Source organism: Oreochromis aureus, linkage group 3 (genome assembly GCF_013358895.1).
Source record: "Oreochromis aureus strain Israel breed Guangdong linkage group 3, ZZ_aureus, whole genome shotgun sequence".
In the NCBI taxonomy this organism is placed as follows: Eukaryota; Metazoa; Chordata; class Actinopteri; order Cichliformes; family Cichlidae; genus Oreochromis; species Oreochromis aureus.
The window spans coordinates 28,892,746-28,907,480 of NC_052944.1; the positions used below are offsets into that span (position 1 = coordinate 28,892,746).

At 39.6% G+C, this 14,735-nt stretch overlaps 1 protein-coding gene across 1 annotated transcript in view; it reads left to right on the top strand.

Annotated features, from left to right (window-relative positions):
- Positions 1-821: 821 nt before the first annotated feature.
- Positions 822-14,735, top strand: part of LOC116333639 (leukocyte immunoglobulin-like receptor subfamily A member 3) — a 37,638-nt gene continuing 23,724 nt past the window's right edge. The window contains exons 1-6 of the mRNA XM_039609864.1: positions 822-841; positions 964-1,242; positions 2,509-2,781; positions 4,411-4,677; positions 7,270-7,542; positions 7,666-7,926. Coding sequence (XP_039465798.1) covers positions 1,167-1,242; positions 2,509-2,781; positions 4,411-4,677; positions 7,270-7,542; positions 7,666-7,926 — 1,150 coding nt within the window. The 5' untranslated portion in view covers positions 822-841; positions 964-1,166. The remainder of the gene's footprint in view (positions 842-963; positions 1,243-2,508; positions 2,782-4,410; positions 4,678-7,269; positions 7,543-7,665; positions 7,927-14,735) is intronic.

Below are 14,735 nucleotides of genomic sequence, written 5' to 3' on the forward strand. Positions count from 1 at the left end.
CAGTCCAGCAAACTGCTAAAAGTTTGAATGTGTCACAAGTGCAGTTGCAAAAAACATCAAATGCTACAATGAAACTGGCTCACATGAGGACCGCCCCAGGAAAGGAAGACCAAGAGTCACCTCTGCTGCTGAGGATAAATTCATCCGAGTCACCAGCCTCAGAAATCACAAGTTAACAGCACCTCAGATTAGAGCCCAGATAAATGTCACACAGAGTTCCAGTAGCAGACACGTCTCTACATCAACTGTTCAGAGGAGACTGTGTGAATCAGGCCTTTATGGTCAAACAGCTGCTAAGAAACCACGACTGAGGAAAAGCAACAAGCAGAAGAGATTAGACAAACATTTACACTGTGTTTATTTACAGATCTACAACCTGAATTACTGCAGCTCTGTCACCATGTTGAGACAGAAATCAGAAAAAATGTGAAGCATTTTAAACTACAGAGAAAAAAATTATTAAAATGAGGAAATTTGTAGATTTTAATTTGTTGGAATTTGAATGAAGTTAAAACCTGTTTATATCTTTATAATGGATCAGGTGTACATTTTGTTTCCTTGTTTTTCATAACAGCAGATAAACCCAGGGCCACACTGACAGCAGGAACAACAATCATACCAGTAGGGGGCAGTGTGACACTGACCTGCTCTGTGCAGAGCTCTGATGGATGGAAATATGAGTGGTTCAGACGAACCCAAAGAACCTCTGGAGTTCAAATCAGAGATCAACAAAACAGAGATATCAGAGTATCTCAAGGAGGAATCTACAGCTGCAGAGGAACAAGAGGAAACCCAGTTTCCTATACTTATGACAGTTATGATGTCACCATTGAGATAACCTGTGAGTTCAGTAATTTAGTTTGAAATATACATTCACTCATGATTATCAAACATACAATGTTAAGTTTTCTGTGTTGATTTCATGTTTCTATTTGTATCTCAACTGTTAATATGTGTAAACAGTTTCCAATAAAGTTGTTGTAAAACAACAACCCAACTGGCCTCAGATATTCAGAGGTGAGACGATCACTCTGACATGTGAGGTGCAGGAAGGAGGTGAAACCACTGAGTGGGAGTATGAATGGAGAGGACCCAGCACACCCACACAGTGGACACACAATAATGATGTGACATTCAGAGTTTCTGAGTCCAGCAGTGGAGACTACATGTGTAAGAGCCGACGCAGAGATGACTCATATTCTTCAACAGAGTGGAGTGAAGCCTTCACATTGTCAGGATCAAGTAAGTCATGTTTGTTGTGTGATCTCCATTTGACAAATGTCATAATGGTCAGCACAGGATGAATTCAATGGTCTACAAAGCATGTTCCATTGTTAGTCAGACAAAGAGCTGCAGCTGATAGTAGCCTCATTGTAGACAGTTTGTCACCACTTTGTGTCATCAACTTTCAGCTGGTATAGAGACGCCAATGCTGACCTGCTGCTCCATCACCTCAGGACAATAATGATATAAAGATACAGGATGAAAAGATATAGTATTCTTCAAACTCCCTCAACAACAAACAACAAATGTACAATTTTTATTGGAAAAAGGAATAAAAATCATTCTTATGATCTCATCAAATACTGCTGTTTGTTACAATTAATATAAACACAGACACATGACTGGGTTGAATACAAGAAAGGAAAAAATGGCTTTTACAATCTAGTTTTTTAATATATTCCTAATAAAATCATTGATTTGCTTGTTTGCCACAAAGTCAGTTTACAAAAGAAAATCAGACTCATTCAGACTTATTTTATGAAAATGTCTCATTTGTAGGAAATAAAAGTATAAAATTATTGAAACAACATAAATGCTAGAAGATTTTAGTGAAAGCTGTCATTTTAAGTTCTTTATATTGTATTATGACTTTGAGGGTAAATATGTGTTGACATTCATTCTTCTTAACAGTTTCTGTCTTTAAATCAGCTGTTTTTCACTCACTTGATTTAAAAACAAAACAAACAAACAAACACAGGTAAACAGTGGAAGCGCAGATGTCCCAGTTTTACAGTTGGCCTCAGATCAGTTAACAGTGTATAGCTCACCTGTCTCTGCATTTAGGAGTACAGTTTGGTGGCAGAGTATAAAAACAGTCTCACCTGATTCTTGATTCACTCTGATAAAGTTTTCATCATGTTATATACATCCAGCGTTAGCTCCTGGCTCTCTAGCTGGCTAACAGTTAGCTGAGATACCTGTGCTGTCCTCATGTGCTGCTGCCAGTTGTTGATTCTCATCTAATTTGCTTTGAAGTCACTTTTTTTTCCTGTGCTGTTGATGCCTGTTTGCAACAAGTGTGATGATCACACTGAGATCAGGGACCGACCTACCTGAGAAACCTGAGATCTATTATTGAACTCCATCTATCTTCTTAACCCATCATCCAGGGTTGTGACCTATTAAGCATGTACTGGATTTAAAAAAAAATACAAATTGATATAATTGTTATATAACAAAGTTTGTTTCCGAAGCTGATGTTTGTTTTTCCTGTAACTACAACAGCAAGTAAACCCAGAGCCACACTGACGGCACACAGTTCAGTCATACCAGCAGGGGGCAGTGTGACACTGAGCTGCTCTGTGGAGGGCTCTGCTGGCTGGAAGTTTGACTGGTTCAGACGTGATTCAGTCTCTTCTAAAGCTCAGCTCATGAGAGGAAATGAAGCAAACAGAGTTATTAGTGTCTCACAAGGAGGTCTGTACCACTGCAGAGGAGGGAGAGGAGATCCAGTTTACTACACAGAGGACAGCAGTGACGTCACAGTTCAGGAGACTTGTGAGTTTTAAACTTTCTGTTATTTAAGTTTGTCATGTGTTTCATAATAATAATAGATTGCATTTATATAGCGCTTTTCAAGGCACCCAAAGCGCTTTACAATTCCACTATTCATTCACTCTCACATTCACACACTGGTGGAGGCTACAGTCGTAGCCACAGCTGCCCTGGGGCAGACTGACAGAAGCGAGGCTGCCATATCGCGCCATCGGCCCCTCTGGCCATCACCAGTAGGCGGTAGGTGAAGAGTCTTGCCCAGGGACACAACGACCAGGACAGAGAGCCCAGGGAACATTAGCTGCTGTTAGTCTTTAAATTGTGTTTTATTAAATATTTTTGGCCCTCTCTCTTTCTAAATGCTTCTTCACATTAAACTGACTTTAAGTGGACATGAAAGACTACATGTATGAAGCCATAGAGCCCTAAAAACAAACAAACAAACAAACAAACAAAAATAAAGGTTAATCCTGAACATGTTGCCATCCGAGGTCATCACCAAGCTAACAGCTCAGCTAACATCAGGTCAGATCAGGGTCGGTAACCCGCGGCTCTTCCGCCCCTCAGCTGTGGCTCCCGCAAACTTTGGGTGAAAAAATGAAAAATAAAAGTCCAACCTTGCTTTAAGAAGGTGGCCTGATGGGTAATGTATTCCGTGCCACAGGTTGAATGTTGTGGTGAAGACAGGGAGCGCCTCTCTCTGCGGTGTGTGCGAAGCAGCGAGTGAGAGTTATGTTTTGTTATGTTTTCGACCCTGAGCTGATGTAATTGTATTTTATACTCAGGGCTGCCCGTGGCTGCATGAAAAAAAAACAAACAGAAGATCATCGCTCATTGAAATGGACTGAAGACATAATTATGTACAAATAGTTTTCATGATTATTCTTCTTATTTTACAATTATTGGACCACAGCTACATTTTATTTACTTATTGTGAACTCAAACACACCTGCAAAATGATGCTTTATTTAAAGTAGGCCTGCACAGACCTGTGCTGTTTTTCTCCACTTTAATGTTTTTGTTAAAAAGTTCTTAAAAGGTAAAAAAAAAAAAAAAGCTCTTCTTATTATTAAGACATCTTATTATTATTTTATTAAGTATTTGTATTGTCGTCTCTGAATTATGGATGGATGAATTTTAAAGATTTGTAAAATAGTTTGTGTGAACTGGAGACCTGAAAAGTTGCACACAAATCACTGCACACATTTGTAAATATTACTTAATGATTGTGAATCATATTATACACAGTTGTACCACTTTCAAGGTAAATTTGTTGCCATAAAAACAAGGATATACTGTCCACCTTCACTCCCTGTCTCTGTAGCAGTCAGTGGTTCTTCAAAGGGAAAATGCAGCTGTTAGCTGTAATGTTAGGATTTGTAGAGCACTTTATAAATGTGGAGTGTGTGGAGAACAGGCTGTGTGAGTCAGATACACCGGTGGGCCACCACACACGTGTACCACACATTAAATAATGTAAACACTGATTTTTCAATCCAGCTTCATTTACAGTCAGAATGTCACCAGGATGCAGTAAATCTTTCTCCTCTGAACAACAGCAAAAAGAAAATCAGGCTTCAAAATGACTTTATGTTTCTATTTGTCTCTAACTGGATATTTTTCTGTGAACAGTTCCCAGTAAGCCCACTGTGACCCTGCAGCCATCCTGGACTCAGATATACAGCGGTGAGACAGTCACTGTCAGATGTGAGATTCAGGGAGGTGAAGGAGCTCAGTGGACGTATGAATGGAGAGCAGCCAAGTTAAACACACCTCCAACATCCAATGAACACAGAATCATCAGAGCTACTGAGTCTGACAGTGGAGGATACAGCTGCCGGGGCAGAAGGGACTATTTCTTCTCAGAGTGGAGTGATATCATCACACTGACTGTATCATGTAAGATCTTTCATCCAGATTATTTAACGTTACTTATTTCATTAAACTAACCTTTAATTGGGACAATTAGTCATCTGCTTATTAAATAAAATCACAAATCAGATGTTAATTAATTTTTTTATTCTAGTAAACTTTCAAACATGATAACAGACAGTTTGTGTTTATATTACAAAACTGATCATTTAACCATTTGTGGACAGGCTGCAGTCTTCAGTGTCCATGAACAGCATGTTAAACTGTGTGACTGGAGTCGTGCTTTGTAGCATCGTGAGCTCAGAACATTCCGTCCGCTAACAATTAGCAACACTAGCTGGCCAGCAACAGCAAGCAAAGCAGCAACACTGATCATTTTATTAAGGATGAAAGAATTTAGACAATTTTTAACTCTCAGTGATGCCACATGTGTTCTTTTGACTTTGGGACCTGAAGCTGAGTTTTAATCCAGATTACTGAGGATTCTGACTGCTGTAGCCGTGATGCTCCGACAATCCATCAAGCGGTGCGGCTTTGTAGCTTACCAAAGTTGTACTAAAATGTTTTTTGACTGATTTTTGAGCACCACGTACCACATAAAATCGGTTCGAGGTCAGTAAGCACAACTACAATTCATAAATAAAGCGCACCGGATTATAAGGTGCACTGTTGATTTTTGAGAAAATTAAAGGATTTTCAGTGCGCCTTACAGTCCAAAAAACACCGTACTTGGAGACAGAAAAACAAGGTATTTTAAAACTTTACTTACAGTTTAGAGCACTAACATTGCTGCTTGTGAATTGAAATGCATTCTGGGATACCTGGCTGCCCCACGTCCACAGTACCACCAGTTCATAGCAGCGATTTTCTAATATCGATCTGTCCTGACTTACTGTGCACGCTAATCAATCAGATGTTAGACAAGAGGCAGCGCTAAACGAGATCCTCCAAAACTGACATTTGGACTCCATCTTTTTTTTTAGTTGAATAAAACTCAACAGACTCCCATGTGGTCTCATTTTATTGGAGGCTTTATTGGAGTCTGTCAGCCTCTCTGATTTTTTTTTAGTTTTTCTATGTAGATCAGTTGTTTACATCATTGGAAATGAAATTATAGGATTATAGAAAACTACCTAAACTTGAACCATGTCAGTGATGACTGATGGTCACGGTGCTCTAACAATAACAGACACCATTCAGTTTAGTGTCACTTTTGACTGTTATTAGAGAAAAATGCAGAGAGCACACAAAACATCTAAAAGTAGTTTGTTTGTGCAGCATTCGTCTTTGAATAGGGAAACTGTAGTGTAGTTTTGTATGAAGACACTCAGTCTAATGCAGCGGTCAGCAACCTTTCACATCCAAAGAGCCACTTGGACCCAGTTTCCACGCAAACGAAAACACTGGGAGCCGCAAATACATTTTGACATCTAAAATGAAGATAACACTGTATATATTGTTTTTTACCTTTATGCTTTGTGTGAACAACTAAGGTGTGTTGCTTATGAAATCCATGAAGTGCTACAGAGAAAATTACATTTTATTTATGTAATTAATACATTTTGAACTCTTAAAGAAATATAACAAAAGCAAAGACACCCAGCTGAACTAAAATGATCCATGTAGCAAACAGAAACTGCTGTGAGCCGCCACCCTTATATCTCCTTTGGGCTTTTGGAGCCTTGACCTGACTTTTAAAAAATAATTGGAAAAAAGCACTATGCTGCTAAAAAAAAATAGATATTTGCAAAATTCTGCCTAAATATGTATTTTACCTGGTTAATGTGTGTGGCGGGGCGTGGTCTGCAGCGCCGCTGCATGGGAGGCGGACGCACCTGAGCGGCAACCGCAATCACGCCTCGCCACCTTAACGTCTGCTATCTATGCTGTTGTGTTGATATGTGTCGGGCTGTGAGCTGAAAAGCTACAGCCAGCTGTATGCGTACAGCAACCGTGTGTGAAAAGTGGTCAATAAAGAGATGCTGAAAAGCGCGTTCATGCAAACATCGTCGGGTCTGCCGTGATATCTTAACAATGGGACATCTGCTCCTGAACCTCTGCGCATAGCGTCTGCAAATCGGGGCTGTACGAAGTCACTTTCACCTTTACGCAGGACTGTAAGCTGTCATCTGTGAGGCGTGAGCTGTGCTTGTTTTTAACATAGTTCACGGTGGAGAACAGCTGCTGACATAATGTGGATCCGAAGGTCCATAATTGGCCTACCTGGGGTTGAAAGTCTCGATCAATGCACGGCGTTTCGGCAGATATGACGCTTATTTTGAGCGATGAAAAAATAATAGAATATAATTTTTATATTTCAATATCACAATAATCTAACAATTTAGAACTACAAGTTGAAAAAGAACTAACATAAATAAATTACACTTCAGCTAAATACTTCTAATTTATTTTCCCAAACCACGCGGAGCCGCACTATAAGGACTAAAGGGCCGCAGGTTGCTGACCCCTGGCCTAATGTGTCACATGCAGGCAAATATTTTTTGTTTGGTGCTAGAAGCTAAATGACTGAGTGAATGTGTAAAGTTTGATCATTTCTATAACAAAGTTCTTCCTGAAGCAAGTGACAATCTGATGAACTTTTTCCTGTAACTACAACAGCAAGTAAACCCAGAGCCACACTGACAGCACACAGTTCAATCATACCAGCAGGGGGCAGTGTGACACTGAGCTGCTCTGTGGAGGGCTCTGCTGGCTGGAAGTTTGACTGGTTCAGACGTGATTCACAGTTTTCTGGAGCTCAGAAAATAGGAGCTGGAACATCAGAGCACACTATCAGTATTTCAGAAGGAGGCATCTATTACTGCAGAGGAGGGAGAGGAGATCCAGTTTTCTCCACAGAGGACAGTGCTCCAGTTGCAATTCAGAAACAAGGTGAGGGTGAAATTTGGTTGTGAAATAAGACGAAAAAATTATGATTAAACTGAAGAAACAATTTATAAATATGATTTATGATTTTTTCAGTTTAATATTTGTGTCTATTTGTTTGTTGAACAGTTTTGGCTGCTGTGAAGCTGCAGCACAGCTGGTCTCAGATATTCACTGGTGAGACAATCACTCTCAGATGTGAGATTCAGGGAGGTGAAGGAAAGGTGTGGAAATATGAATGGACAGCACCCAACACAAACAGCCCTCCAACATCCAGTGAATACAGGATCAGCAGAGTTTCAGTGTCCCACAGTGGAGACTACAGATGTCGGGGTAGCAGTGACTATCTCTTAACAGGATGGAGTGATGCCTTCAGACTGACAGTTTCATGTGAGTTGGACCATGATTCATGCTGACATTTAATGTTTTCATGTTTACATCTGTCTTAACAGGAAAACTCCAACAATGATCCAGCTGTCTGCAGGCAGCTCAGGACAACAGTTTTTCTCACTGTGCAAACAGAAAGTAGAGACACCATGGAGGCTCTTAAAATATCAGCAATGTAAAGAGGAATGTACAGAGATGAGAGTTTGATAAGAGAATGATAAATCAGTGAAATCTGTAGTTTGTTAAACAGTCTAATGTGTCACATGAAGGTAGGGATGGGAATTGATAAGAATTTATTGATTCTCATTGGCTCCACTTTGAGAGTCGCCACCATCTTTAAGCAGAATATCAAAGACATTCATGCAGATTAATTAGAGGCTGTGAGGTCAAATGTTTGTGCATGTTGGAGGTATTTCCCGTCTTTGTTGGGATCATTACTCAAAAATAGTAAAGTAAAAAAGTTCTCACGCAAAACCAGCACAAAGAGCCTTTAAATCGGTTGTCATGGTGATTCTACTGTAGAAACATGAACAGGTAGAAACGGAGCTGCAGCCTGACTGCTCATCAGTTTGTTACCTGTTGAAGTTCATCACTCTGGGTTATTGGCTAGCTTAGTGTTAGCGTACTGTCTGTGCAGGTACTTTGAAGAGCTGAAGTTGTGTTAACAGTTGATCACGTTAATGCAGTTGTTTCTGTCCTGCAGCAGTCTCCACTTTACCATCACTCTCATCCTTTGTGCAATAAAAGTAATTTCTGCACCATCATTTTCCTCCTTTGATACAAACTGAAATCAGCTGATCGTAGCGAGAGTGCAAGAACCGATAAACAGGATTAATAAGCAAGCAGACTAACAGTTCCCAGGACTGGGACTACTGTGATCCAGTTCTCTACTCCCATGACTGGACTACTGTGACAAGAGTATTCTTGGTAATGATTTAATGTTTTACTTTTTGTTTCTTCAACAGCAAGTAAACCCAGAGCCACACTGACAGCACACAGTTCAGTCATACCAGCAGGGGGCAGTGTGACACTGAGCTGCTCTGTGGAGGGCTCTGCTGGCTGGAAGTTTGACTGGTTCAGACGTGATTCAGTCTCTTCTAAAGCTCAGCTCATGAGAGGAAATGAAGCAAACAGAGTTATTAGTGTCTCACAAGGAGGTCTGTACCACTGCAGAGGAGGGAGAGGAGATCCAGTTTACTACACAGAGGACAGCAGTGACGTCACAGTTACAGAAACTCGTGAGTTTAATTATTTTATTTCTACCAGACTAAGAGGTCATTATGTAATGTGTGCTAACAACTTTATCTAATAGCTGTGAGTTTATTAACCCTTAAATAAGTTTTCTGCTCATTAAGATTACTTGGAGAGGTGGGAAAATACAAACATTTATTCAACTTTGTTTTTGATTTAAGTCCAAAATGGTGAGATTAAGGACTCACCCTTACAGAGAATGTCTCCAAAAACATCAACAAAACGATTCACACCTTTAAAAATGTGTTTTAGCTACAAAAGTTCAAATTCCAAAGAAAATGAGATCTTGCAGTGAAAAGTTTCAGATTTTTGTTTTAATAACAAACAACAAAACAATTGTTTCTGTGTTACAGTGTTGATGTAAATACCAGCCGTACCTGCAGGTGTAAACATGAGACTGTGCTGTAACTATGTAAACACTGTATATGAGAGTTGTGTTGGATCTGATTGTTCAGCGTTCAGCATGGTGATGGCTGAGGGATAAAAGCTGTTCCTTAGTTTGTTAGTTCTTGTCTTTATGGCTCTGAAATGTCTGCCTGAAGGTAGACGTTCAAACAGTGCATGACCTGGGTGAGATGGATCCTGAAGGATTTTCTTCATGTTCCTGAGACTGCGGGAGCTGTGCAGTTCTTCAAGTGAGGGCAAAGGATGGCCGACTATCCTCTGGGTGACCTGTATAACCCTGTGGAGCTCTTTCCTCTGTGCTACTGTGCAGCTGTGCTATACAGTTCTTCATGTAGCACAGTATGCTATCAAAAACCAGCTACAGGTCAGGGTGTTTGAAAATATCTCAGTGCATCCTGATGAAGCAGTCCTGCCTCTGGCCTGGTTTTGACTCTTTGTGCTGTTTGTAGCTATTTTGCAAAGTGGGATGTGGCCGTGATCAAAAACAGTTATCTGTGGTCAGACTTACTGAGGTGTGGTTTAACCCTGTAGCCTGTTGGAGGTTGATTTTTTTTTTTTCACTCACGTTACTCTCATGTTTTAAACAGCAGAATTTTTATGTTTCTATTTGTCTCTAACTGGATATTTTCCTGTGAACAGTTCCCAGTAAGCCCACTGTGACCCTGCAGCCATCCTGGACTCAGATATACAGCGGTGAGACAGTCACTGTCAGATGTGAGATTCAGGAGGTGAAGGAGCTCAGTGGACGTATGAATGGAGAGCAGCCAAGTTAAACACACCTCCAACATCCAATGAACACAGAATCATCAGAGCTACTGAGTCTGACAGTGGAGGATACAGCTGCCGGGGCAGAAGGGACTATTTCTTCTCAGAGTGGAGTGATATCATCACACTGACTGTATCATGTAAGATCTTTCATCCAGAGTATCTAAATAAGGAAAAAGCACTTCTTCGTTCTTACAGCTTTATAACTGTCTTTCATGTTGGTCAGTAAAATGTTTAGTTTTTATTCCAACAACAAAAACCTGAACAGCAGCTTTTTATTCACAGTGAAGAGAACAAAACATATGAGAGTAACTTCTCTGCTGTGCAGCTCTAATACATGAAAGATGAAATGCAGAACAAATGCTGAATCTGTCTCAGCTGCTCCACCACATCCACTAAGAAACATTAAATCCACTGATTGTTCCTCATGTGTGTTTTTAACTTAGAAATGCAGCAAATTAAATATGAAAGATTAGTGTTGTATTTGTGTGATAGTTGTACAGTTTGTTGTAGCTTCACCATTAAAGTTATGTGATATTTATTATTTACATATTTCCACCAAGTTATTTCAACTGGTTTGATTCAGTCATTGACTTTTGTTCTTTTTCTAAACTGAACTGCAGATAAACCAAAGGCCAAACTGAGAGCTGATAACACAGCTGTTCCAGTAGGGGGCAGTGTGACCCTGACCTGCTCTGTGAACCCATCATCATCATCTGGATGGAAATACTACTGGTACAGAGATGAGAAATCCTCTGAAGCCCTGACCACACAAGATGCAGTTTTCCACTCAAATGGACAAATCAGTGTCTCACAGGAAGGACTCTACAGGTGCAGAGGAGGAAGAGGAAACCCAGTTTACTACACAGAGGACAGCCAGTCAGTCAGGATTGGGAAAACTGGTGAGTTTAACATGAAGTCAGATAAATTCCTGATTAAGGAGGAAGATGAAGAACAAAAGGCATTAACATTTTTGACATTCATGTGTTTTTATTGTACTTTCTTGAACAGTAACAGCCTCAAACAGGCCTGTTGTGACTCTGTATCCAAACTGGTCTGAGATATACAGAGGAGAGACGATCACTGTCAGATGTGAGATCCATGGAGGAGACACTGAGTGGGATTATGAGTGGGAAACAAACAGCAGGATAAAAGCTCCAAATCAAAATGAATACAGGATTAGATCTGCTTCATCATCCAACAGTGGAAACTATCGCTGTAAGGGCAGAATGAAAAGTTCACAGCATAAAACAACAGAGTGGAGTGATTCAGTCACACTGACAGTTTCTGACAGTAAGTAGAGTCATAGTTCATTTAACCTGGAAATAGAAACAGTTTGTAAAATGTGTTTTATTAGTACATGTTGAGATATTTGACATGTTTAGATAGTCTCACTCTTAAAGTTCATCATAAATATTTGTGAGTCAACATTTTAGTGACATTGAATTCAGAGTTAAGAGACGAAACATTGAGAGAAAATCTTTGTTGAACAGATAAACCCCGTCCTGTCCTCACTGTGTCTCCATCATGGCTGAGTCCTGGAGCCTCAGTAACTCTGAACTGTGAGGTTGAACATCCGTCTGCAGGATGGAGCTTCTACTGGTATAAAGCTGTTCCTGATCTATCAGAGAAATCCTCCAGTTATGAGCTGCTACCTGATGGCAGTGGGACTGCACAGGACTCCTACATCATTCATGGACAGACACACACAGCAGGATATGTGTGCAGAGCTGGAAGAGGAGACCCAGAGTATCACACTGATCACAGTCAACCAGAGTTTGTCTGGTCTGCAGGTCAGTTTGAGGAATTTAATCTTCATGTTGATGATTTGAAAGTCTGTAAATCTGGCTGCATAACTAGCAGGACTCCTGTGAACCACACAAAAGTCAAACGTATATTTTCACTGTGATATTTTGAATGCTAACATCTGTGAGCTTTGTCTCTTCACTGCATGTTGTTTCCAGATGTTCATTCAGCAGCGTCTCTCACAGTGAGTCCTGACAGAGTGCAACACTTCACCTCTGACTCTGTCTCACTGACCTGTGAGGGAAACTTCACTGAGTGGAGAGTGAGGAAGTTCTCTGAGGACGGCCGACTGTACTCTGACTGTAGGAGAATGACTGGATCCACATGTAACATCAACACATCAAAGTCAGATACTGCAGTGTACTGGTGTGAGTCTGGATCAGGAGAGTTCAGCAGTGCAGTCAACATCACTGTACAGAGTATGTTATTATACATTTACTTCTTGGATTTGAATGATTCAAACATCACATGAACATTTGTCCCAGTTTTGCTGTATGTGAAGTCATTATGTGGTAAAAATAAAACACATACAGCAGTTTTTAAATACACAAGATCAGATCTTCATGATGAAAAGCATTTGTACAATCTGTTCTTATTATTGTTTGTCAGCTTTTCTAAAAGTGTGCACCAGCTGATGTGACTGAAACAATTGTGTGTGATTGTGTCACAGATGATGGTAATGGTCCTATCCTGGTGAGTCCTGTTCATCCTGTGACTGAGGGAGCTTCTGTTAGTCTGAGCTGCAGTTTGAGAACACAAAAAATACTTTCCAATGTGTTTTTCTATCACAATGACAAACTTATTCAAAATGATACCCGAGGGGAGCTGAAGATCTCTGCAGTGTCAAAGTCTGATGAAGGTTTCTACAAGTGTCAGTACTCAGGAAGAGAGTCAGCACAGAGCTGGATGTCAGTTAAAGGTGAGCAGGATCAAAACATTTGATGTGATTTATTGTAGATGAATTATTCACGTACTTTGTCTGCTGCAAATGTGTACTTTTGTTTAAGGATTTATTTTTTTCATCAATAATGTTCAACAATGCTGTTTTATTATTTTCTTTTATTTAAGTACTTTGTGAATTTAGTTCAGCTTATTTTTTTTAAGCTAAATCATTTATTAAAAATGAAATGTTCTTATTTACAGTTACTGTGTCCACACCTGAGAGCTCTTCATTTTCTCTTCTGATGATCTTTAGATTAATTCTCGGATTCGTGTTTGTTTTCCTTCCATTCTTGTTGTTCAGATGTTCCAAAGGTGAGAACTTTTTTCTTTTCCTATATTTTAAACACAAAGTTCACTAATAAAGTGGAAACAAATTAGTATCACAGACATGAGGTGACTGATTTTCTCTGACCTGCAGGTGATCGTTGTGTCTATGAGACAGTCAGAAGATGTGAAAACACTGAAAATGGTAAAGTTTACACTTTCATTAATATAGAGCTTGTGGAAGCTGGATGATTATACAATAACTGTGTTTAACATTAAAGTCAATCAGATTATTATTTCAGGTCCAGCAGAAGGTGATTACACCAATGTCACATCTGTGATTCAGCTCAAAGTCATTAACAAGACAAGTGAGTGCACAAAATGTGAGATTTGAAATGCAAAATATACAATGGTAATTATTCTCACTGATAATAAATGCATTTGTGGACAAAACAGAGGGAGTTTGTTTTGAAATGCTTTCATTTGATCACCTCAGCAGGGCAACGTGGTGACCCAGAGGAGAGCTCTGACTACAATGATGTCAATCCAAATTCAGCCACAGCTCTAAAATCTTAACAGCAGCTCTTTAGCTGTTTTTCTCTTTTAAGTTTCTCAAAAGCTCAAAGTGACTTTGAGTGAAAATGAGAAGAGTTTGAATTCAAAGTAATGATCCTGATAGTCTGAGTTTATATTTCCTTCTGAAAGAATCGCTCAGTGTGTTTCACTTGTTTCTCTCCCATTAGAAAAGAATTTTAATGGACTTTAATGTTCTGTAGATCTGTTTTTCTGTTTTTAACTATTTCTTTGATTTGTAATATATTATAAAAGTCTTTCTGTGAAGCACTTTGTAACTTTGTTAATAAAAGTGTGACATAAATAAAGTGTGTTGTTGTTGTGTGTCAGACTGAGAGTACATGTTACAGCTGGTCAGTGTTGTGCATGAATCCACAGAAAGAGAGCATTCATTTAAAGACACTCGCTGTCATTTAAAACAGCTTACAACCCTCCAAAATGAACTAAAGCTGTCAACATAATGGGAAGTAACAACTGCTCTGACGTTATGCTCAGCAGCCTTTTTACTAAGTTATGGGGCTTGAATCACAGGTGGAGGTGATTCTGTGTGGAGTTTGCATCTGTGTGGGTTTCCTCCATGATCTCCTCCTGATGCTGTGGACAGTTTGATGTGTGTCAAATAACTGTGGTGCTTTTAAAAATGCAACATTTTCTTCAAAATAATATCACACCACACTTCTTTGTTCCTCTGAGTGACCTGTGATGCTTATATGTGTATACAAATGTTGTTTCAATCTTTCTGCAATATGATATTTATTAATCAGCTGAAAATGACTCATGATTTCTGTCTGAGCTCCCAGAAAAGA